At 42.5% G+C, this 26,958-nt stretch overlaps 1 protein-coding gene across 3 annotated transcripts in view; it reads right to left on the minus strand.

The window, feature by feature from the left end:
- Positions 1 to 26,958, minus strand: part of SNX29 (sorting nexin 29) — a 417,611-nt gene that overhangs the window by 201,875 nt on the left and 188,778 nt on the right. For all 3 annotated transcript variants that reach the window (XM_075830136.1, XM_075830138.1, XM_075830137.1), the window contains exon 15: positions 2,484 to 2,587. In XM_075830136.1, the coding sequence (XP_075686251.1) occupies positions 2,484 to 2,587 (104 nt within the window). The remainder of the gene's footprint in view (positions 1 to 2,483; positions 2,588 to 26,958) is intronic.

Consider the following 26,958-nt stretch of genomic DNA (forward strand, 5'->3'; position numbering starts at 1 on the left):
GAAATGCATGGATGCGCCTATTCTGTCAGAGCGGTAGATGTTTTTACAGAGCGGCTCTCTGTTTTGCCACATAGAGGGTGTCCTGAGTGGTAGTGATCTGTAAGGAACCAATAGCTGAGAATTCCATGCTTTGACAAAAGGAAGGTGCTGTGCAGTTTTAGCTTTTGGCTCAGAGAGCTCCAGATCAAGCGAAAGTTGACAGGGCTACGCTAAAGGATCAATCACTTCTCAATGACATGCCAAAAGAGCTACTTTTCAAATCGTTCTGCAAGCGGAACTTATTTACTGTAGCATATGTCAAATACCCATTTTCATAGGGATAACTATACCTCTTGCCTCACACCTGACCACTAAGCTTTTGTTCACTGGCGTTGATAATATATATATTATTAATATAAATGTTAAGAAAGCATTACAAAAAAAACAAAGTTCCTTGAATGGTTGGAAACGGAATTAAAGTCAAAGTGGAAAATATCAAGAATACAGCCTACTGGAGTAAAAAAAATTATATAGAAGAACCTTCAGAACTACAAATATATTCCTATTCACAAACATTACAAATGCCACCCCCCCCCCACTCACCCACCCACTGCAAAGTGTGAACGAGGCCTAAGCACTGACTAATCACTAACAATTACTGTGTGACATAACTAAATGGGCAGATAATGGTTGTGCAAACTTCATTGACGTTTATGCCAGAAGAAGAAAATGTTAGTAAAGTGGTAACGTTTGTATCACAGTTCGAGGATTCTGAAAGAACTTATATTTAATGTATTCTATATTTTTGGGCACTAATTTGTGTTTTAAATAGTTTTGTGCTCTGTAAATAAGCCATGCTGGTAATATCACTCCGGAAATACCTGAACTGTTTAAGCATTTGCAATGTTTTTGGAATCTTTGGATTGTAGCAGAAATCTGCAATAATAGCCACAAACTACAGTGAAAATCCTCACACCCCAATACGGTTCACATCTACGGTTAATTCAGCTCTAGACTATGTTACTTTCTAACATCTGATTCCTATGTGGAAATAATGTTGCTTCTCTATATACTGTAGGATCAGATCGCAGTGAAGCCTGCCTAAACGCTACCATATCTTACCTGCATAAAGATTCAGTAGAGATGATAAATCCACCTTTAGATTATACTTTAACCCGTTAGTGACCGCCAATACGCCTTTTCACGGCGGCCACTAACGGGCTTTATTCTGATGCATACGCCATCTCACAGCGCTGCATCAGAACAAATCTGCAGCGCTGGGAAAAACTCCCTGTTCTCAGTAGCTGAAAACTTGGGGCAGCACTGCCCGAGCGGGCGGATCGAAATCTGCCCGTTTAACCGCTTATATGCGGTGCTCAATATTGAGCGCCGCATCTCAGTGGTTTTGGAGAGAGGGAGGGAGCTCCCGATCTCACCGCACTGGCACCCTGCTGTGAGATCGCAGGGTGCCAGTGTCTTCTATGGCAGTTGGGGACCTAATAAAGGCCCCCAGGTCTGCCTGTAGTGGATGCCTGCTAGGTCATGCCTCTGGCATGGCCAATAGATGCCTGTCTGTTATAAACGGACAGGCAGTAATACACTGCAATACAAAAGTTTTGCCGTTTATTATAAAAGCGATCGGACAGTAGCATAGTGAAGTCCCCTAGTGGGACTAGTTAAAACGTAAAAAAAAAGTTTCATAAAGTTATTAACAAATAAAGAAGTGGGAAAAAAATGAAAAACCCATTTTTCCCCCTTACAAAATGCTTTATTATGGAACAAAAAAGTTACACATATTTGGTATCGCCATATCCATAAACTATAAAGCTATTATTTTATTTAACTCGCTCAGCGAACACTGTAAGAAATAAAATAAAAAACAATGCCCGAATTGCTGTTTTCTGTTCATCCTGCCTTAAAAAAGTGATCAAAAAGTCACATGTACTCCAAAATGGTACCGATAGAAACTACAAGTTGTCCCGCAAAAAAAAGCCCACATGCTGCTGCATCGGCGGAAAAATAAAAAAGTTATGGCTCTTCAAATATGGAGACAAAAAAATCACAATTGTGTTTTTACTGTGTAAAAGTAGTAAAACACCAAATTTATATAATTTTCTTGCATTGCCACAATCGTAACGACCCGCTGAATATAGTCATTATGTTATTTATACCACACGATAAACGGCCTAAATTAAAGATGCAAAAAAAGAGAGTGGTGAAATTTCTGGGTTTTTTTCTATTATGCCCCAAAAAAAGTTAATCAATAAATTATATGTACCCCAAAATGGTGCTATTAAATACAACTTTTCCCGCAAAAAACAGGTCCTTATACAGCTATGTCGACGCAAAAATGCAAAAGTTATAGGTCTTGGAATGCGACGATGGAAAAACGTAAAAAATAGCATTGTCCTCAAGGTTTAAAATAGGCTGGTCACTAAGGGGTTAATATAAAAACAAACATACAATATACTTCGAACTTAATAAGTGAAACTTTCTTGATTTACCTCTATGAGCTTTCGTTCGTACAAACTGGCAAACTCATCGTGATCCACCACTGGCTTTACTTCTGGAAGAATTTCTCCATCAATATTTCGAAGGTTTGGGAACGCTACAAACAAGTGAGATATTACCATTAGCATGATGTGTAGCCACATATCTAATACCATAAATACAACATTGAATTTGATGTAAAAAAAAAAAATCCATTCAACTGTGTGGCCGACCAAGACATATTAGTTGGTTATATGTGCTATTTTATTGCTATTTGGGAACAATATTAAAAGGGGGTACAAGATTTTCTGGAACAAATAAGCAACCTGGACTCCATTGCATACATTTTACCTACGTAATTACTTTCACAGTACGATATCAGTGAATGTACCTGTACAGGATGCATTTAGGCGGGACCACAGTTTACAATGTTTTACAAAGTAATACTGGTTTTAGACACCCACAATCCTGCCACAAATTCCATAATATGGCTGGCGGATGGTGATTTAAGTTTGGCTCAGTGAAACCAGGGGGAATGTGTCTCGGTCGTGAAGTCGTAATATGGAATTTAAGTTGCTACCATATTACAGCCATCTGAAATAGGTCTAAATGATGGTTTGTAGTGATTTCCCAACAACGAGTGAAGAGACCTACAGAATAAAGGAATCTACATCTAACCGTCTCTGGTCTTGTATTTCTCTGTTGGGCAACAAACAAAAACATTGTTGGTTTGTCTTATAAAGCCGCTACAGAGAGAAGAAATTACGCACATCTGAAACACGGGTCTGGAATAAGATGATGTTCCAACGCTCTGTATCATAACAATCCAGCATTCGGAGCATTTCTAGCGAGTAACCCTGCAAAGTTGCCACAACATATTGCTGTGAAGAGTTACAATACCAAGAGAGATATATCTTATTCAATTGAACAAATGTTGGTCATTGATATCAATTGATTTCAATAATGGCGCTTTATTATATATATTGGTAATTCCTATTTTTGCGGGGTAGAATTATTCTTTACAGAAGGTCACTCCTTGCAACCTTATTCAAAGAGATGAAAACTTAAATGGGTTTTCTGGGAGTAAAACATTGTTGGCCAATCCTTAGGTTAGGCCTTCAATGCTTAAATGTAGGAAGCCCTATCCTCAGAACCCTGCCTTTTATTTTACACTAGAGACTGAGCTACAGCACAGACACATGCCCGGATAAATAATAAAGGAGCCAGCAAATACAGCTGTCTCTTCTTCTTTTAATATTTGTCAGATTCATGTGATGTGGAGCTGCGCCAGACATGGAAGGTTCTGGAGGGACAAAGTTAATTTTATTAACATGATTTATAGCGGTCATATCGACGTAGATCCTGCGATGTGTCGTTTAGGTTAGACTGCCAATCTGCCTGTGATGGAGAATCAGCGGGTGGCGGTGATGCGCCTTTTGTACCAGGAGAAAGTTGATTGCTTCCCACTGGAGAGATGCTGATCCACCTAGACTCTCCGAATTTAAAGAAATGGTCAACACAATGTTGAGAATGGAGAAATACATGTATGGAAAAAGGATTGCTCCAAAAAATGTTTAAGACCTGTGGTCTCCTTGGCTAGACACTCCGAGTTTGGCACCATCCGTTCTGCTGGTAGATAGAATTCTACCGGTGCTCGTGATGTTTATTGGAGGGATTGCGGGAGCCGCTAGTCGCTGATACTTCTTTTTTGTTTGTAAAACAGAGAAATTGTAAATCTAGGCTGCGCCCTGGATCCATGTTGTACATGACTGTCCTGCATGGGATATATATGTTGTATGCATTGTATGATCTGTGGAAATGGAGTGCGGCGATTATATGACATATGTTAATGGGAATTTGCCATTAAGAGGTTCTATGGAGGACTCTTCGAGTTGATGCAGAAGAGGACAAAAACTCTCAGCTGGAGCACAGCTTCTCATGAACAGGGGGGGGAATAGGGTGGGGGGAAGGGATTATGTAATCTGTTTTACTTTTCTAAAATGTTAAACTCTTAAATACATTTTTGACTAAAATAAAATAAAATTCCCAGGGGTCATATCCCTCCAATAAAACCTTGATGACCTATCCCAAGCATAGGAGATCAATGTTTTACTCCTGGAAAACCCCTTTAACCCCTTGGCAACATGTGACATAACTGTACGTCACAGCCACCAAGTGGGAGTATGGAGCAAGCTCGCGGGCTGAGCCCATTACATTACAGCAGACACCTCACCTCACTGCAACGGCTGGAGACCGCGGCATTAGGAAGAAGGGGGCAGCTCATCGTACTGCTGGTTGTCATGGCAGCCTGGGGGCCTAATGAAGGCCTCCAGGTCTGACATCTTTCTCCTCCCTACAAGGACTTAAAAAAAAAAAAAAGTAAAGAACAGTTAACCCCTTCCCACCGCAGCCCATTTTCAGATTTTCATTTTAGTTTTTTCCTCCCCACCTTCCAAAAGACATAACGTCTTTATTTTTCCATTGATCTAGTCCTATGAGGGCTTGATTTTTGCGGGACAAGTTGTAGTTTTTGTAGTACCATTTATTTTGCCATATAATGTACTAGGAAACGGGAAAATGAAAAAAACAGCGATTTACGGAATTAACTGTGCGATTAAAACTACATATTAACTTTAATCTGTAGGTCAATACGATACCAAATATATATTGTTTTTTCTATATTTTACAAGTAAAAACCGAAGTGTAAAAAAGAAAATTTATTTTGTGTCAACAAATTCCGAGAGCCATAACTTCTTTCTTTTTCTGTCCATTAAGTGGTATGAGGGCTTACTTTTTGCGGGAGAAGCTGTAGTTTTTAATAATACCATTTGTGTCCATGCGACGGTTTGATCACTTTTTATTTAATTTTCTGTGGGAGATTAGGGGACCAAAAAATAGACATTCTGGAGTTTACAATTTTTTTTTTTACGGCGATCACCGTGCGGGTTAAATAATGATATATTGTAATAGTTCAGGCTTTTACGAACGTGGCGATACCAATTATGTTTATTTATTTATTTTTTTTACTATGCTCTAGGGGGAAAATGGTAAAAGGGTTTATTTTTGAACTTTTAATATTTTTATTTTTTTTTTACACAAAAAAAAACTACTTTATTTTACTCATTTTTACTTTTTTTTATTAGTCCCCATAGGGGACTTCAACCAGCGATCTTTAGATCGCTTGCACGATATACTGCAATACTAATGATTTGCAGTATATCGTGATTCTGCCAGGCATCTATTAAGCCCAGGGCTTAATAGGTGTGCAAAGATGGCGGACCTGGGGTGCTTCATTAGGCCCCCAGGCAGCCATAGCAACCATCGCCCCCCCCCCCCCGCGATTGCGTTGCGGGGGGGGCGCGATGAGCTGTTAGAGGGGGTCGCTAAAAGGCGATGTCGTTCGTTACTCTGAAGTGTCGGCTGTAACAAACAGCCGACACCGGCATCGTATGGAGCGGGTTCACTCCGTGAGCCCGCTCCATACTTCCCCTACCCGACTTTGGCGTATGGACACGTCAAATGTCGGGAAGTGTTTAAATAAATTTTTTAATAATGTTAAAAATATATATATATTAAAAGTAAAAAAAAAACACTAAAGTAATGTAAAAATTAAAAAAGTAAACATAATTGATATTGGCGCGTCTGTAAAAATACAAACTATTAAAATAATACGTTAATTAATCCGTCGGATTACTGCCATAGGAAAGAAAATTCACAATGTCAGAATTGCAGTTTTTTGTAACCTTGCTACCCCAAAAAATTGAATAAAAAGCGATCAAAAAGTCATATGTACCCTAAAACAGTACCAATATAAAACTACAGCTTGCCCAGCAAAAACAAGTCCTCACACATCTCCAGAAAAATAAAAAAGTTACAGCTCTCAGAATATTATTTTTGAACAATAATTTTTTTTCTTTGTAAAAAGTAGTACATTCTAAAAAAAATAAATATATAATTTTGGTATGGGTGTAATTCTATTGACCAGCAGGAATAGAGTTAACATAACGTTTTTCAACATGGTGAACGACGTAACAACGAAACCTAAAAAAAGTTATTGGTTTTGGAAAGCAGGGAGGAAAAAACAAAAACAACAACAAAATAAAAATGGCTGTGGCTGTAAAGGATCTGCCAGGCACAACTTCTGTGGATACGCCCATAGGTAATCAGTCTGCACCTGAGTCTATGTCTCTGAGACTGACTCCATCTTCCACCACTCAGGCTGGCAGGCTTAGGAGTGGGAGAGCCTATCGCAGCCTGGCCAGACGGAGCTAGCTCCCGCCCTCTGTCTATTTATACCTGCCTTTCCTGTTCCTCCTTTGCTTGTGATTCTTCTCGTGTGGTTTCCTGGCCCAGCTACAGCTTCTTACTATTTGATCCTGCTCCATACTGACCCTGGCTTACTGACTACTCTCCTGCTCTGCGTTTGGTACCTCGTGCACTCCTGGTTTGACTCGACTCGTTCACCACTCTTGTTGCTCACGGTGTGGCCGTGGGCAACTGCCCCATTTCCCTTAGCTTTGTGTACCCTTGTCTGTTTGTCTCGTGCACTTAATGAGCGTAGGGACCGCCGCCCAGTTGTACCCCGTCGCCTAGGGCGGGTCGTTGCAAGTAGGCAGGGACAGAGTGACAGGTAGATTAGGGCTCACTTGTCCGTTTCCCTACCCCCATCATTACAGTGGCGCCAAGTGGTTAACTTTTAATTACAATTCTCAAAAAAACTAACTAAAGCTACACTGACATTTACTAGGCAGCCCTATAGATAAGGAGTAGATATTGGATACAGTAGAGCAAGAAAAGTTTTCCCTAGATGTCCTTATAATAGCTATTGATTCTATACAGTCCTACTAAATACTACTACGTCCCTGTATTACTGCAGATTGTTTAAGATTCTCCATATTTCCTGCTCATCCCTATTATCATTACTTACAGACCTCATTCGAGCAAGGTAGAGAATTCCAAGGAAAAACGTTCCTAAACAAACAAGGGAACTCACAGGGTAGAGCTGAACTGCAGTCTTGTATATGACTTGAGGCTACATTATATTTTTGCTCTACAGTTGTTTCAATTAATGTGCTGCTTAAGGGTAAGAAACTCATGGAATGTTGTCTGTCATCAATTAAAATACCCACTGTAAGACACATTCAAGAGATGAGGATGAAAATATGATAATACTGTAATTTAATGATCTTTGGGATTTGACACCTTGTTGAAAACACTGGAGCCGAAAAAGAAAAAGTGAATATTTATATGTTCATATGTCTTACAAACTGGCAGTTTCCCTGACGTATAATGGCACACATCATTTCGGATCCTTCTGAATGATCCTCTACGCTGGAATGATACAATTATGTAAGAAGAAACTACAGCTTTCTGTAGGTTTCCATTATCCAAATCCAACTGGCAAACGCGGATCACTGTTCACGGCTGACACATTTTATACTGAGGTCTTCATTCATACTGTGTTTCTAAGCCCAGCCAAGGGAGGAAATAACGCACCTCTGTATATGTAGGAGTGTGGGGGGGGGGGGGGGGGGTAAGGCTAACTTGCGTAAATCCATTACATGGTTTTTTTTCCATTCTGCCAACAAACCATCTCCAGACCAGTGTTAATATATTTCCTATTAAAGTGTTCCTATTGGTATTCATACAGTAAGAGGATATAAAGAGATTTCATATTTGCCTCTATAGATATCTAACATTTTTGTTAATATACGGATGTAGCCATCTTTATCTGGACTCGTGCTGCAGCGTGATATCACACAACAAAAGCCATTGAAAAAGTTAGGATAAAGGATCTCGCCACTGTGTATTTAATGCGTTTAAAGTCAAGATAAAGACGGCTGCATCTGTACTGAAAGTGGTTATCTGGGAACTTTTTAAATCTGCAGCAGGACAGGGGATGGCATAACATAATAAACCAGCAGATCCCCCACCCCCCGCTCCAGCAATGAGGTCCCGCTCTCGGACGCTTTGGTCTTGGAAGCTCCTGCAACAGTTACGTGACACTACAGCCAGTCCTCAGCGCTCATGGCAGCATCACTGCTGAGGCCAGCGATTGGCTGGAGCAACATGTGACCGATGAAGAAGCGGCAGAGAATGGGACCTCAGCGCTCGAGCGGGGGCACTTCAGGGGATAAGCATCTCCTAGTTTATTAAGACATGCACTTCTGCCGATTTAAAAAAGACCCGGATTACCACTTTAAAGGAGTTCTATACTAGCAAGAAATTATGTTAAATCGTGTGACTAATGAAAACTGGTAAAATGATGTCAGTGATAAATACTTCTTTTTGGCTTTTTTACATTTTGGGTGGTGAGAGTATTATAAGGTGAATAGGTTTGGCTGTGAACGAACAAAAGCTGGCTCTTTGGACTTATTCATTTCAGACCTTTGACATGGGCGTATTATGGTTCCATACAACCTTCGAGTTCAATGGAGCCATGGCAGGTTTCTATGGGGCCCTACTGTGCTCTGATTTCATAAGGAGGTATACAGAGGTTTTTTCTTAGGGATTCCATATGAATCAGACAAAATTGGGCTATTCTCCATTGGCTGCCATACTATGAGATTATTCTCCCATAAAATAATTGCTTCTAGGGGAGAATATCTCTGTAATATGACCCTATATGGAGCACCTGACAGCAACACACAGAATGTAGTATGGAGAAGAAGGGACTCCATCTGACTCTACTGTATGCATGAGGCCTTAAGCAAAACCTGACATTTCTAGGAGGTGTGGTCAAAATTATCCCCATGTAGATAGTGCCACACCCTGCATATAGCACCCACCTGTAGGTAGCATCACCCCCCCCCTGTAGATAGCACCATCTCCCTCCGGTAGATAGTACCATCCCCCCTCCTGTAGATAGTACCACCCTCCCTCCTGTAAATAGCGCCACCTAAGCTCCCTCTTGGAGCGGAATCCCCAGACAGATCGCTCTGGCCAGGTATGTCGCTTCTAGAGGGAGCCCCTGACGTCACTGTCCATATATGGACAGAGACGTTAGGGGCTTCCTCTAGAAGTGAAATCCCGGGGGTGGTGCTATCTGCACGGGGGTGGCATTACCTACAAGGGGGGGGGGGTGTCGCTTTCTACAGGGGAATTAGTGGCATCTAGAGAGGGGGAATGGTGCCATCTACAGAGGGGGGGTGCTATCTACAAGGGGTGGTGCTATTTACAGGGGGTATGGCACTATCTACATGGGCACTACCTACAGTGGACACTGCGGCGCTATCTACATGGGCACTGTGTGTGGCGATCCAGCGTGACGGAGAGAGAAGACCAATTGCGATAGAGCTGCGACAGCGTGTATATATATATATATATATATATATATATATATACACATACATACATATACACACACACACACAGTACAGATAAATATATATAAAAAATTACAAAAAGGGTTTTTTTTTTTTTCATTTTTAGTGATTTGTCGGCTCATAATAAAAATTTTAAAACATGGAATTAAAGTAATCTAGAAAATGAAAGCCTCAAACGTCTTGTAAAAAGACAAAGTAAAAATACTTGTGATATTCAAAGCGGTTGCAAATATATTATCGTTTAAATAAGTGAATATGAAAAATTTTAAACTTGATCTGGACACAAGGGCATTAACAACCCTTGCTCATGAAAGGGTTAATGGTTTAACAACTACATGACATTTTAGGGAAAAAAATACAATTTGTTAATTTTTAACTTTAGTTAGTTAATTGATCTTTTTATTTTACCTGTTCATTGACAAACTCTCAAAGCTACACATTTATTCACATTGCAAAATGGGGTTAAAGAAGACTTTTATACCGCTGCTTTAAAAACTTTGCACACTGCAGCAATACAGACATGAAAAGTTATTAACTTTGGTCTGTAAAGGGGTTGTCCAGGTTCGAGGTAGTTTTTTTTTTACACTGATGACCTATCAACAGGATCCGACACCCGGACCCCGCACCGATCAGCTGTTTCCGCTGCCTTCGGGTGCCAGAAGCTATGCAGTGGTCGGTGCCGGAAGTAGAAGGCTCCGACCACTGCATAGCACTGAATAGGTCATCAGTATAAAAAAACAGACCTGAACCTGGACAACCACTTTAAAGACCAAATTTAATAACGTAACTTTCACCTGAGCACTTCTGCACATTCGTTTCAGCAACGGTGGGGGTCTCAGCACCCGGGCCCCACTGATCCAAACTTTTGATAAGGTCTCTATGACATGTCAAAAGTTAGATGAAAGTGCAGTCAATCTTTAACTACCCGTTTAATCAGTGATACAATACACTGCAATACCTATGGGGATGACGGAGGGATCCCGCCCTCATTCTAGCAGCTTAGATGCCGTAGCGGCTATTGACTGCGACCTCTAAGTGGTTAAACTTCCGGCTTCGAGTTACCTCCAATGCCGGCCGTTAGAGTGGGGTGCCAGCTGTAATATACACCTGGCACCCACTGAATATAGAGCCCGCATCATACTCCCTCCCCCCCCCCCCCTATTGACTGACGAACAATCATGTCAAATTCAGTAAGACATTTTGGACAATTGTAGCTTCTAACTTTGTGGCAAAGAGGAAGGCCCTTTCCTGTTCCAGCATGACACTGTCCCTGTGCACAAGGCCTGGTCCATAAAGACATAGTGTGACGAGTTTGGAGCGGAGGAAATCGAGTGGTCTGTATAGAGCCCTGACCTCAACCCCATTGAACACCTTTGAGAATTAGAACGCTGATTGCCAACCAGACGTTCTCTTCCAGCATCAATACCTGACCTCGCAAATGTTATTTTGGCTTAATGGGCACAAATCCTGACAGACACACTCCAAAAATTTGTTGAAAGAGTTTCCAGAAAAATGGAGGCTGAATACATTTTAGAGAGGTCTTTTAGGCACAAGAAGTTATCCCCTATCCACTGGATCGTGCCACCCCCCCCCCATTCCCGCCAGCCGCAAGCTAGATGCCAAGAGGCATTGAATACAGAGCAGATCAGGGCATGTGCCCTGAAACTCCATTTAAAGTCTGTGGCACTGACAAACTACCGATCCAACAACCACCAATCTAACAGTTATCACCTATCCAACCTTTCACATTCTTCTCCTACACTGGGTGCACAAAGACTGTTTGAGGCCCCATGCACCCGACCGTGCCAGTCAACACAGTAATTACGGGCACGGCCGGCCCCGGACAGCTGTCTACATTTGTGGGCTGTGCTCTCATTATAAAGTATGGGAGCATGGTCTGTAAAATAAAAAAATAGGACATGTCTTATTTTTTACGGAAGGTTTCTATGGACATAGAAATTAATTGGTCCGTAATTACGGACAATTTTACGGCCGTGTGCATGGGGCCTTAGTCCAATAGACAAATACCAACTGTGTTCTCAGGAATTCGAGTCTAATCTGCAATGATCTTACTTATACAACTAACTGGCAAGAGATATCCCAGGAGTACAATAAAGAAATACCAGCAGCTGTTCAATACTTGCTTTAGACGGTCTAATAGAGGAAATCCTGGAATGAGGAGAAAATTTGTTGAAAAGTAATTCAGAAAAAAGTCAATGAAACTGTCAAACAGACTCAATTTCAGATGGAATCCCCATTCTCTTATTAAACTAATTACCAGCCCTTCACCACATTCAACAGCACGGCGTTGTGTACGGTTCTTCATTTATCATTTTCATCACTGCTGCGATGAACTTTCCTTGTGTTTTTTATAATGATTCAGAATTATAACCCAAAATATACAGGGATCTGATGTAGAGCCACAAGTGTCCCAGTTTTCTTCCAATGTAATGCAGAAATTTTTTGGTCCAGTAGCATCCTGCATTCATGTACAAAAAGTGTACATTTTGGTCAGACGTACCATAAGTGCAACCTGTGCAGCTACACAGGGGCCCAGTAAATAAGGGGGCCCATTGTCACCCTAAAAGCAGCTTTCTACGATTAGATTGTATGTAAGGTGCAGAGCTAATGTATTTATTAGAATTACTGGTGGATTGTTAGAGACATAAGAGGGGTGCTATATCATGAGCTATGGGAGCGCAAGGGGCCCATATACTGTTCTTGCACCCTGGCCCTCTACGGTTTCTGTCTGCTCCTTTTTTGGACAGGAATACTCTGCAGCAAGTCACCACATTGCAACATTAGGGTATGTTCACACGGAGTGTTTTCAGCTGTTTTTCGGGCCGTAAACGTCCCGAAAAACGGCAGGAAAATCGGAAGCAGAACGCAGCCAAACATCTGTCCATTGATTTCAATGGGAAAAACAGCGTTCTGCTCCGACGTGCCATTCTTTTCACGGCCGTTTTTCAAAACGGCCGCTTAATAAAACGGCTGTGAAAAAGAAGTGCAGGTCATTTCTTCAGCTGTTTTTGGAGCCGTTTTTCATAGACTCTATTGAAAACAGCTCCAAAAACGGACGTAAAAAACTCAGCGAAAAACGCGAGTGGCTTAAAAAAAGTCTTTAAATCAGGAGCTGTTTTCCCCTGAAAACAGCTTTGTATTTTCAGATGTTTTTGAGTTTGGGTGTGAACATACCCCTATATCATAGAGCTGCTGCTCTAAGCTGTGAACAGCAGTTAGAGTTTTGCTTTACAGCAGCCACATTGGCATAAGAAACCGGTCAGAAAATGACTCGTTGTCATCGGTAAGAGTGTTGTAGGCATGCTCTATTATACATGAATTCGTCAGTATGGAGGGAGAGGGAGCGGAGTTGTAGGCATCAACTATTGTCAATGGTGCGATCCAGTGTTATCTTCTCCCAGCTTTATATTTGAGGTGTTATCTTTATCTCAGTATAAGCCCTGATTTACACGAGCGTGTGCATTTTGCGCACGCAAAAAACGCGGCGTTTTGCGTGCGCTAAAGGCACTTAACAGCTGCGTGTGTCATCAGTGTATGATACGCGGCTGCGAGATTTTCGCGCAGCCGCCATAATTTTGACACTCCGTTTGGATGTTTGTAAACAGAAAAGCACGTGGTGCTTTTCTGTTTACATTCGGAGTTTGACAGCTGTAGCGCGAACCACGCAGTTCGCACGGAAGTGCTTCCGTGCGACCTGCGTGGTTTTCACGCACCCATTGACTTCAATGGGTGCGTGATGGGCGAAAAACGCTGAAATATAGAACATGTCGTGAGTTTTACGCAGCGCACTCATGCTGCGCAAAACTCACAGACTGTCTGCTCTGCCCCATAGCCTAATATAGGTGCGTACGACACGCGTGAAAAGCACACGCGTATATTACGCTCGTGTAAATGATGCCTAAAAATTCAAAAATTCCAACAATATGGGGGGGGGGGTGGAGACCCCCAAACCTTTTTTAACCCCTTTCTGACATTTGACGTACATGTACTTCATAGTTGGGAAAGGGTTGTATGGAGCAGGTAACAGAAGCTGAGCCCGCTCCATACAGAGTGGGTGTCAGCTGTATGTCACAGAGCGTGTGTCAGCTGTATATAACAGCTGAAACCCTGCTCTAACAGCTGGGATTGGAGATCACTTAGATCCCGGCCTTTAAAAGAGTTATATGCAGCAGTCAATAGCATCCGCGGCATTTAAGCTATTAGACAGAGGGGGAACCCCTCCGTCACCCAGTTGTCCCCGCGATGCAATGCTTTTGGCTTATGCCCTTCATTAGTGTAATGGAGCTCCCTCAAGGTCCTGGCACCTGGAAATACCTACAATTTGAGAGTGCTGCCTGAACCACTTGGTCCGACCTACAAGCTCAATGGGAACATAAAAATTACCGTATACGGGTCTCAGAATACCACGACAGAGAAAGGATTATTCTGCGGGTCAAAATAATTCTAACGTGTCCTTTTTACCACACGATGAATGCCATAAAAACAAAACCTAAAAAGACAATGGAGGAAATGCGGTTTTTATTTTATTCCACCCCACAAAATTATTTTTCTCATTACATATGGTAATTGTGGCATTAAAAACCACAACTCGTCCAAAAAAAAAAAAAAAGAATTTGCCATATTTTAAACGAATTTAGAAGTTGGAAAATGAAAATGTACATGTGTTTTTTTTTTTACACATTTTATTAGTCCCCCCCTAGGGGTCTTGAACCAGCAATCGTTAGGTTGCTGGTATAATATACTGCAATACTAATACCATTATTTTCACAGGCTGAGACATGGCTTAACAGAGGCAGACAAAAGGCAGACCTGGGGGCCTTCATTAGGCCCCTGGGCTGCCATGACAAACACCGGCTTCCCGATCACGGTATGGGGGCACCAATGAGCTGTCTTTTCATCGCCTCAGATGCTGCGGTCGCGATTGACTGCAGCATTTGAGGAGTTAACCGGCCAGGCGATCACTGTTGCCGGCCATTAGTCCCGAATGTCAGCTGTAAAACCCGCAGAGTATGGAGTGCGCTCCATACTTCCCTATGATGCTTATCACGTACATGTACGTGATAATGCGTCAAGGGCTTAACGATGTCTTTTTGGAGACAATGACCACTTTTCTTGTCACTTTCTTTACAAATTTGGCGAGAAAAGTCACAAATTTTACCACAAATTTCTTACATATCACACTTGTTTCTGGTGTCAAAATCTGGAATAACGGCATAATTAATGTGGGCCATTGAGTTAAAGATTTGCCACTGAGTAGCTGCAGAATAAACAGAGGGAGAAGGGAACGTACATCGCAACTACAGCAAGCGGCTGCAACAAAAACCTCGCTTCAATAGAACTCTATGGAAACTCATCCTTGCAGAGACCCGCAAAGATGAAGCTGAAGCTGCTGCAGAAGCTCCAGGACGTCCTCCCCACTCTTGTACATTCTAGAGCCATTCTCAGCAGCAGCATTTTAACTCAATGTATATAAAAAGGCTTCTTACTTCATGTACTGATACATACACAGAAACAAGCACATAATCAGTTTTAGGACCTGTTCACACAGAGTTTATTGCAGGCAGAAAATTCTGCCTGGAAAAATCAGCTCCGTTTTTTTTTAAGTGGCTTTGAAGCACATGCGTTTTTTTTGCGATTTTTTTTCAGCATTTTCTGCCGCGTTTTTTACCTGTTTCTTCAACCGGCAAAGGAAATACCCGCAAGCGCTTATTGCCATAAGCTGCGTCAAAACACGAGTAAAAAAAAAGCTGTGGCAGTTCGCTGCTTTTTTTCCACGTCTTCTATTGATTTCAATGGGGTTTTAGAGGCGCAAAATGCCTCAAGATAGGGCATGTCGCTACTTTTTTCGCTTGCGGTTTCCGAGGCAAAGAACTCTGTGTGAACAGGACCGAACACTTCATCACAACAGTTAAATACAATGGTGGAGAAGGCGGCCGTGAGCTCTCTGCTCCACCATTCACCCTGTGACAAACCGGAGGAGACCTGCAGAGTGATCTCCTCCATTCGTCCTAGGAACAGGGCCAGGTGAGTATTTATATTATATTTAGGTGGCACTATGGGGGCATTATACTGTGTCGGGGCACCATGTAGGCATTAGAGTGTGTGTGTGGGGGGCACGATGGGGAAATTATACTGTGTAGGTGCACTAGTAGGACATGATACTGTGTGGGTGCACTATAGGGACATGATACTGTGTGGAGCCACTATGGGGGCATTATACTGTGTATGGGCACTACTGAACATGATACCACGTAGGGGCACTAAGGGGGCATGATACTGTATAGGGGCACTATGGGAACTATATACTGTGTGGGGACAATATAGGGACAGGATACAGTGTAGGGGCACTATGGGGGCATGATACGTGTGGGGGCACGATACTGGGTGGAGGCAATATGAAGGCAGGATACTGTGTGCGGGCACTATGGATGCAGAGTACTGTGTGGGGGCACTATGAAGGCAGAGTACTGTGTGGGGGGCACTATGAAGGCAGAGTACTGTGTGGGGGGCACTATGGAGGCAGAGTACTGTGTGGGGGCACTATGGAGGCAGAGTACTGTGTGGGGGCACTATGAGGAAATAATACTGTGAGGGGAAACTAAGGAGGTATCGGTACTTTTAGGGTGCACTAAGGAGTAGGGTTAGAGGCATGGTTTAGCATAAAAAAAAATGTCCCTATTTAAAGTTGAGAGGTTATCTTTATTGCTTTCTACAGTCATCAAGAACAGGAAGGTTCTACCTTCAGGAGCCATTTTAGGGACTATGGAAAACTTTTGTGATCCAGTCACAAACGCTGTATACAATAAAATATAACCCCTTGTCTGTCAATCTAGGTTGTTACTGCTGGTTCCCCACCGATACCATCTTCTGATATGTCTTTAACGGAAGATAGGAATTGCAAAAGTGAACATTTACTCTTTTAATAGACCACTCAGCGGCACAGAAAGGGTAAGACCCCAAGTAGCAGCATTGACCCGGCCGTGATGCAAATGTCAAGTTGCTGGTTAATGGCCATGTAGTGTTGAAGGTAAAACTGCTGGCGCCTGCACAATTTTGCGACCTTAAATGGAAGGTGTCATGATTTTTTTTTTTTTTTATCATATTGCTTTTAGTATGATTAAAAAAAAAAATGTATTTATTTGTGTTCTTGTGTTCTACTTTTTTCTTATTTTTACTTCTCTATCGGGGCTGGCATTTTTTTTTTCATCTCTGTATGTGTCGATAAACGACACATACAGAGATGGAATACGGCACATACATCCCCATAGAGAATGCGAACGGGAGCCGTTCCATTCACTGCAGCGTACGCCGTCTGTGTGGGAATAGCGCATGCGCTGCTCCCACACAGACCAAAGCGAAGCTCGCTAGCAGAGAGAAATCCGGCGCCATTTTCGTGTGGGACGGAATCCGTGGCCAGACAGTAAGAGGACGACTTCTGGCCGCGACATCCGGCCATATGTTCAAGGAAGCGAAGGCGCAAGGCATAGGAGCGCAGGCGGCAGGAGGAGGTAAGTCATGTTTGTGTATGTGATGTGTGTATTATGTTCGTGTTATACTGTCTGCTTAGCACTGTATCTAATCCTCCTACACTGTGCATTCGCTCAGAAAATGGCGGCACACAGTGTTGGAGGTTTGAAGATTCAAACCCCTCCTTCTCCTGGCCCTAGCCAGAATAAGGGAGGGGGGATTGTGTGAGGACACTAGAGGAGAGGGTGTCCACCCCAAATTTGCAGCATAAATCAATGATGTTGCTTTACCACATTGACCATGCTGCAATTTTGGGAACTGCTCCCTCTAGTGACCAGCACATGGAAATGTTATAAATTAGAATCTAATTTATAATAATATTTCCTGACTGGTGAAAAAATAAATTAATAATAATTGTTTAACTAAAAAAAATAATAATTTCTAGCGACACATTCCCTTTAACGGTCTATTCATTAAATTGCCGCTCGATTTTGCAGGTAACCAGCAATTTTACCCGCGACATCGCACCCCTTTAACAAGCATGCTGGTTATCCATGTTTTCTAACGCATTCACTCCGTGGGGCCTGACCCGAAATAAACTAAACTCAGATATAAAGAAATTACACGGAGCATTTAAGTCCGTTCTTTTTAAATATTTCAAAATACACATCTCAGGAATACATACAGATGAGAACATTACTGTTAATAAATGCAAAAACAGGAAGGGTTAAACCCTCCGTGTATTCCTAAAATAACATATTTTTGGACATATTTATTTAACTTAATCAAATGATTGCATTTATTTCAATGTTTGACAAAAAGTGACAGTAAATGAATGCAGGAATCTTCAGACGTGAGCTGAATGACAGTCCGGACTACGTGCTTTCCATCTTCAACTCACAACAGCACAGCCTGATTTTCAGACTTTAGTCATAAGTTTGGTCTGATACTGAAAATACAAACCCAGGACGGCTGTTTGTGGACTGAACAAGCATTTTATGTGTAGCACGGCACAGTAGGACGGCGTTCTCTAGATAGAGGTTTCTCTGTAGGAAAACATTCACGGAAATGCTTAAATCTTTCGGTATAACTCATGTCTGTGGTAATCTGTTGTAAACAACCTATTTACCATGCGCACAGAGAAATACACAATCGCAGGGGGGACAGATTTCTATACAGTGCAAACATAAAACATAAGGAGGAGAAGATGCATAGAAAGACTTAAATAGGGAACCTGCTGTCGGATCAGGGCACTTAACATTAGGGCGGCTTTGACAGCGAATTCTGCAGATACACTAAAGGGAGTTTATAATAGTGCCCAAGTGAACTTAGTGTCCACTTGGATCATGGACGCATTACCATTTTCTCTCCCCATAGCAAGAGCTGATTTCTGTAAATCGGATTTAAGCTCACATTTTGGGAGGCTAAAAGTCAGATAAATATCTGACTATTAGAAGCGTACCATGGTGGAGGTCAAGCCTCTAAGATCCCAACATTTGCTTGGTTGAGTGTTGCGCCCATTTGGCTCTAAACATTTTGTATACAGCCCATTTACAGATACTTTCTAAAGCTCACGGATGGCTCTCCAAGAATAGCAGAAAAATGTTGATGGGAGTAAAATCAGGGGCGGACATACCATTGGTGCAACCTGTGAAGATGCAAAGGGGTCCAGTAAATAGGGAACCCACTGACACCTTATAGCAGCTTTGTACGGTGTATTGGATTGCATGTATGGACTGAGCTATTGACAATGGCTCAGAATTATTGATAAATTGTTAGAGACGTGTGATGGCGGAGTGTTTTCTTTATGAGCTAATTGAGAGTAAGGGGCCCACACACTGTTCTTGCCCTCTACTGTCTATGTTCGCTACGGAGTCAAATGCTTGTGCCCCTTCTAGGGTCAGCATCCGAACCTCCACTGGTATAAACATCAGACATGTCTCTATGACACGTTAGAATTTTATTTAAAGACAAGTTCACTTTAAAGGAAAACTTCCAGGCTTCAATTTATGCCACTGATCCAGAAATTAATGCGGTATAGACATACACGTGTAGTACTTCTGTATGGCCACAGTCCTCATGATCTCAATTTGCCTTGTAGAAGTTACGTAGCTGAGTAATGATTTATACATTTCCCATTGAATTAAATAATACATTACTCTTCAGTAGGCATCCAAGTCCTTCTAGTGGTGGCTACAGGTTGCAAGAATTTGTATGACTGTGGAGGGAAGATGATGATTTAGAACTATGTTTAAAAAAAAAAAAGAGAGCTCCGACTCCTATGTAAATATATTGTGAGATCAGATGGTACAGTATTTATAAATTATTTGATAAAAAAAGACAAAAATAATAGGTAGACTTTGTAAAAAACACTTAGTGTATTGTTTCGGATACAATGGTGTAACGATCGCGGTTGCAGGGGGCCGGAGGAGAAGGTTCCCACCCTGGATGCCCTCAGTCTGCCACATGAGGCCCCAGCAAAGGTCTCCACCCAGGCACATACAAGGTCCTAACACCAGGAATTTTATGCGACATAGTATAGAACAACGCTGCCCTTGTTTGTGCCATGCCTTGATTTAACAGCCTGAAGTGGGCCACTGTAGACGAAAGGAGCGATGAGTAAATATTTTTTTTTTTAATGTCCAATCTGGGTAGGGTTGGGGCTTTCTGACGGGGAGGGTGTACAGCTCTTTCTTGTTATGCCTCTGTTCAGGAGACATACTCGTGTAATAAGTCAGGACTACATGGTAAGGTAAAGATTTTTGCAAAAAGTCCAGCAGCAGTTAATTAGCAAGCTAAAGTTTTATGAGGTGGGCAGGAATGGCACTTTTTTGGCACTGTGAACAAATCACAGCTTAGACCAGTAAGAAGGACCAGGTAGTAGATGAAGTACATCTGTGGCATACTTGCTTTCTGTCAAAACTTATGCCTTTACATGACATGATGCCCACACTAATCCCGTCATGTGAGAACTTCACTACAAAAATGGATCTTGGGGGTGAAGGTGTTAAGTGGAAGCTGTATCCAAGCAGACCAGACAGTCCTTGCATACTGCACAGAGCCGGGAGCTCTTCCAAAGTTGCCAACGCAACTGCCTGTGCTGCCAAGGTGCCAGATGCTTTTCTAAGAAAAATCTTGTTTCACGATTCTTGAGCTGAAAACCTGGGGCTAGTTTTTATCTATTCTGTAACGGCATTGCAACAGCCAGAGTGGGGCAGGTCTTTCTTTATATGTTGAAACATTTAGGATGTCTTTCTTAAGATATGTTTTATAACTTATGAAATTACAAACTGTGAACCTTTATTTAAAGAGGTATTCCAGCTTTACATAAATACGGCAAGGGCTACTCGGTGACCCACAAGTTGACGCAACATGACACCTACGCGAAATCTAGCAGGATTGGATTTATTGCGACTTATGTCGCGTCAGCTTGTGGGTTGTTACGCGACCACATTGACTCTCATTACTTGTGATGCAGGCTGCGCGACACCGCAACTTTTGCCCTGGCCAAAGTCAGCATATAGACCTAGCCTAAAGTTAATCACTGCATAACTAATAAGCTCTACAACTTTCTAACATATGTTGTGATTCTATTCCTCACCATTTTTTAATATGTGCTTGCTGTCAGTGAATGAGAACACTTTTATAAATTTAGAGTCAGTAAAGCATTACATTTCTAGTCCTGCTCCTATCTGAGAAGTGGATACAACTGTTTAGGCTTTATTTACACAGCCATGTTCGGTCCGTGAGATACGGATCGTATGTCGGTCACTTTTCTCGGACCAAACACAGTTCTTGGAGCGATTCCCCTAGAATCATAGTTATGTATGATGTTAGGTGTTCATGCCTCCCCGCGGGAATACTGTCCCAAACTATAATCATGTTTGCAATACAGGACGCTAGTCCCGCGGGAGGCAGTGATTCAGCGTCATAGACGACTATGATGCTAGGAGTACGGCTCCCTGAACTGTATTCGTTCAAGAAAATGCGGCAGACATACGGACCGTGTCACATGGACTGAACACGGCCACGTGAATAAGGCCTTAGGCATACCTCTCAACTTTCAAGTATCGCAAAGAGGGACAACCGATGCGGCGCACATTGCATGCTGTGGCAATTTTTTTTCCTCACGCCTCTAATCCCGCCCAATCCACCTGTAGATAGTGCTAACCACCACCCCCCCCCCTTGTAGCCATTGGGACTCCCACTAGGGGCGGAATCCCTAGCCAGAGCATCCGCCTTGCTGTGGCCGGGGATTCAGTTCCAGGAGGAGCCTCTGATGTCAATGTCTATATATGGACAGTGACGTCTGGGGTTCCCTTTAGGAGCAGAATCCCTGGCCAGAGCATATGCAACGCTCTGGCAGGAAAGTCCGCTCCAGTAGGAGCCAGTAACATCACTGTCCATATATGGACAGTGACGTCAAGGGCTTCCCTGGGCCAAGCGCGTAAAGTAGCGCTGTGCCCGGGTAGTCCTCTGTACTAATGCTGAAGCAGGGAGCTGACTGTTCCTTGCTTCAGCATTGGGTTCAACTGTGTCCGCGTCCCGAGTAGTCCAGGACATACCACCGGCCGCCTGGGACAGCAGGACACCGGCCTCCCTGACAGCGGGACAACGGCACAAAATCCGGGACAGTGGGACACTGGACGAAATCTGGGACTATCCCGCTGAATCCGGGACGGTTGGGAGGTATACCTTAGGTAAAAAGATTTGTGAGCTAAAAACAGCAGCAGAACAAATCTCTCTTGTAGTTTGCTACAATGTATCAGTCTGTAGTCTAGGCTGTTTAGCTCACAGAGCATTAAAAAAAATTACAACATTTCTGTAATTTCCACCTGCTAGGATACGGTTTTATAAATCTGGAAAATGTAACTAAAATATTTAGTTATAAAAGAGACAAAGCGACATGGAAGCAATGCAAAGTCTGTAACAGGGCCCCCGACATTCAATGTAAAATACTTTTTGTGACTTTTAGGCTGGATTCACACGAGCACATTACGTCCGTAATGGACGGAACGTATTTCGGCCCCTAATCCTGGACCGAACACACTGCAGGGAGCTGGGCTCCTAGCATCATACTTCTGTACGATGCTAGGAGTCCCTGCCTCGCTGCAGGACAACTGTCCCATACAGTAATCATGTTTTCAGTACGGGACAGTAGTCCCACGGATAGGCAGGGAATCCTAGCATCGTACATAACTATGATGCTAGGAGCCCGGCCCCCTGCGGTGTGTTCGGTCCGGGATTAGCGGGCGAAATACGTTCCGTCCATTACGGACGTAAAGTGCTCATGTGAATCCAGCCTTAGTGTGGCAGTGGGCCTTTGGGACGTCTCAGGTATCCTTTTAGCTATGCCACGTCATTATCCCTATATCTTATCTGGGGCAATACTTTTTTACAATGATTTCATTGGAAAACAGTCGTAGTTGTAAAAAAATATCATAACAGAGAAGTCACAAAGTGCAGCTGTGGTGAACTAAATGCTTTTTGCTGTGAACTTTGGTAACTTGCACTGGAATTGCACATTGGAAGGAAGGTAAGAAGACTCACTACGATGGTGATAGAGGTGCAGGGTTTGCTCACTGGAAGTGGAGACATGCCAATACCACCAATGTTTATAAAGAGAAGTCGTTTGACAAGTTAAAATTAACCCCTTCCCGACATTTGCCGTACATGTACGTCATGGAAAGCATTGACTTCCCGCATCTTGCCGTACATGTACGCCGAATGTTTGGGACCGGCTCAGAAGCTGAGCCGGTGCCATCATTACCGGATCTCAGCTGTATCTTACAGCTGACATCCGGCTGTAACGGCGGGGACCGAAATTAGCTTCGATCCCCGCCATTAACCCCTTAAGTGCAGTGCTCAAACGCGATCGCTGCACTTAAGGTGTTTGCAGCTCATCGGAACCCCAGTAATGAAATTGCCGGGGTTCCGGTGGCTGCAATGGCAACCGGAGGCCTAATACTGGCCTCCCGGTCTGCCTAGCACCGAAGCCGGTCAAGAGCCGCCCGGCGGCGGAGCCTGATCGGCTTCCGTAGCTGCCGGCAAGATGGCGCCGGGTCAGGAGCTGATCCGGCGTCATCAGCGGTGGAAGTCAGCTGTACTGTACAGCTGACATCCACCTGTAACGGCAGGAACCGGAGCTAGCTCCGATCCCTGCCATTAACCCCTTCGATGCAGCAATCGAAAGCGATTGCTGCATCGTAGCGGTTACTAGCAGATCGCCAGCCCTGACAGGCAATCGGGACTGGCGACTGCTGTTATGGCAACAGGAGACACAATGGTCTCCTGCTCTGCCATTACGGAAGCCGATTTAGGCCCCGCCGGGAGGCGAAGCCTAATCGGCTTGCTGTCAGTGAATGACTGACAGATCTAATACATTGCACTACATAGGTAGTGCAATGTATTAGAAAAAAAATAATCTGACCGTTGGACCTTCAAGACCCCTAGTGGGACTTGAAGAAAAGTGTAAAAAAAAGTATAAAAAAGTGTAAAAAAAAGTGCAAAAAATAAAAGTTTGAAAACAGTAAAAGTCTCAAGTAATCAAATAAAACACAATCCCCCTTTTACTCTTATCAAGTCCTTTATTATTGAAAAATAATAATAAACCATATGTATTTGGTATCGCCACAACCGTAACGACCGGAGGTATCAAAATATTATATTATTTATTGCACGCGGTCAACAGCGTAAAAAAAAACCGTAAAAAAACGTTACCAGAGTTTCTGTTTTTTGGTCACTTTGCCCTAATTTCTACAAAACACCTGCAGGGTTAACATGCTCACTACACCCCTAGGTAAATGCATTGAGGGGTGTAGTTTCCAAAATTGGTTCACTTCTGGGGGGTTTCCACAGTTTTGGGCCCAAAGGGGCCCAGAAACCAATCCAGCAACATCTGCACTCCAAATGGCGGTCCTTCCCTTCTGAGCCCTGCCGTGTGCACAAACAGCAGTTTATGACCACATATGGGGTATTGCCGTACTCGGTAGAAATTGCTTTACAAATGTTGGGTTCGTTTTTTTTCCTTTATTTGTTGCGAAAATGAAAAAATTTGCGCTAAAGCTACGTCTTATTGAAGAAAAAGGATTGTTTTTATTTTCACTGCCCAATTCTAATAAATTCTATGAAACATCTGTGGGGTCAAAATGCTCACTACGCCCCTAGATGAATTCCTCAAGAGGTGTAGTTTCCTAAATGGAGTCACTTTTTGGGCGTTTTCATTGTTTTTTCCCCTCAGGGGCTTTGCAAATGTGATATGGCCGCCGCAAACCATTCCTGCTCAATGTGATCTCCAAAAGCCAAATAGCGCTCTTTCCCTTCTAAGCCAAGCCGTGTCTCCAAACAGCCGTTTATTACCACATGTGGGGCATTGTTTTACTCGGGAGAAATTGCTTTACAAATTTTGTGGTGCTTTTTCTCCTTCAGTCCTTGTGGAAATGAGTAAAAATAAGCTAAACCTACATTTTCTTTGAAAAAATGTTGATTTTTATTTTCAGGGCCTACTTCCAATAATTTCTGCAAAAAACCTGTGTGGTCAAATCGCTCACTATACCCCTAGATAATTTCCTCAATGGGTGTAGTCTCCAAAATGGGGTCACTTGTGGGGGGTTTCCACTGTTTTGTCTCCTCAGGGACTTCGTAAATGTGACATGGCCTCCGCAAACCATTCCTGCTAAACTTGAGCTCCAAAAGCCAAATAGCGCTCTTTCCCTTCTAAGCCCTGCCGTGTGTCCAAACAGCCATTTATTACCACATGTGGGGTATTGTTTTACTCGGGAGAGATGGGTTTACAAATTTTACGGTGCTTTTTCTCGTTCAGTCCTTGTGGAAATGAGAAAAAAAATCGCTAAACCTACATTTTCTTTGAAGAAATGTTGATTTCAATTTTCACGGCCTACTTCCAATAATTTCTGTAAAAAACCTGTGCGGTCAAAATGCTCACTATACCCCTAGATAATTTCCTTGAAGTGTGTCGTTTCCCAAATGGGGTCACTTTTGGGGGATTTTGACTGTTTTGGCACCGCAAGAGCCCTTCAAACCTGACATGGTGCCTAAAATATATTCTAACAAAAATAAGGCCCCAAAATCCTCTAGGTGCTCCTTTGCTTGTGAGGCCGGTGCTTCAGTCCAGTAACACGCTACGGCCACATGTGGGATATTTCCTAAAACTGCAGAAACTGGGCAACAAATATTGAGTTGCATTTCTCTGGTAAAACCTTCTGTGTTATAAAAAAAATTTTACTAAAAATTTATTTCTGCAAAAAAATATGAAATTTGTAAATTTCACCTCTACTTTGCTTTAATTCCTGTGACATGTGTAAAGGGTTAAGACATTTTCTAAATGTTGTTTTGAATACTTTGAGGGGTGAAGTTTTTAAAATGGGGTGACTTTTTGGGGGTTTCTAATATATAAGGCCCTCAAAGGCACTTCACAACTGAACTGGCCCCTGTAAAAATAGCCTTTTGAAATTTTCTTGAAAATGTGAGAAATTGCTGCTAAAGTTCTAAGCCTTGTAACGTCCTAGAAAAATAAAAGGATGTTCAAAAAACGATGCCAATCTAAAGTAGACATATGGGGGATGTTAATTAGCAACAATTTTGTGTGGTATAACTGTCTGTCTTACAAGCAGATACATTAAAATTGAGAAAAATGTTAATTTTTGCAATTTTTCGCTAAATTTTGGTGTTTTTCACAATTAAATACTGAACATATCGAGCAAATTTTGCCAGTAACTTAAAGTCCAATGTGTCACGAGAAAACAATCTCAGAATCGCTTGGATAGGTGAAAGCATTCCGGAGTTATTACCACATAAAGTGACACATGTCAGATTTGAAAAATGAGGCTCGGTCAGGAAGGTCAAAAGTGGCTAAAGAGGGAAGGGGTTAAAAATGTCCAATCGCGGTTTCCAACAATGGCAGACATCAGGGGTTGCCTGTCTATGGTTATCATGGACATTATATTACGGTCTGATCTTCGCAGAATCAGCAGTCGGAGGTCCCTTTTTCTGATAAAGAGCTCCAAATTCCACGCATAGACATAGATTTATAGAAAAACATGCTAGTTATCGGTAGTTGATACTAGAGGGAGATTAGGTGCTTACTACATACTGTGTTATTATTGAGTTCAATGTATACCACTCTGCAGTAAGCTCCCTCTAGTGGCAGCTGCAGGCAGCCAGAACGTTTTACTTTAAAGGGAACCTGTCGCCAGTATTAGGGTATGTTCACACGCAGTGATTAAAAACGTCTGAAAAAACAGAGCTGTTTTCAGGTAAAAACAGCTCCTGATTTTCAGACGTTTTTGTAGCAACTCGGATTTTTCACGGCGTATTTATGTCTGTTTTTGGTGATGTTTTTCAATGGAGTCAATGAAAAACGCCTCCAAAAACGTCCCAAGTAGTGACATGCACTTCTTTTTCGCGGGCGTCTTTTTTTGCGCCGTATTTTGACAGCAACGTGTAAAATTAAGCCTCGTAGGAACAGAACACAGTAAAACCCATTGAAAGCAATGGGCATATGTTTGTACGTGTAATGGAGCAGTTTTTTCAGGCGTAATTCAAGGCGTAAAACGCCCGAATTACGTCTGAAAACATTGCATGTGAACATACCCTTACACCTATTGAACTCTACTCACCCCTCTCTAGCCGCTGCTGTCAAAAGTTTACTAGCGTT

The sequence above is a fragment of the Rhinoderma darwinii genome, chromosome 6 (assembly GCF_050947455.1).
Source record: "Rhinoderma darwinii isolate aRhiDar2 chromosome 6, aRhiDar2.hap1, whole genome shotgun sequence".
Taxonomy (NCBI): domain Eukaryota; kingdom Metazoa; phylum Chordata; class Amphibia; order Anura; family Rhinodermatidae; genus Rhinoderma; species Rhinoderma darwinii.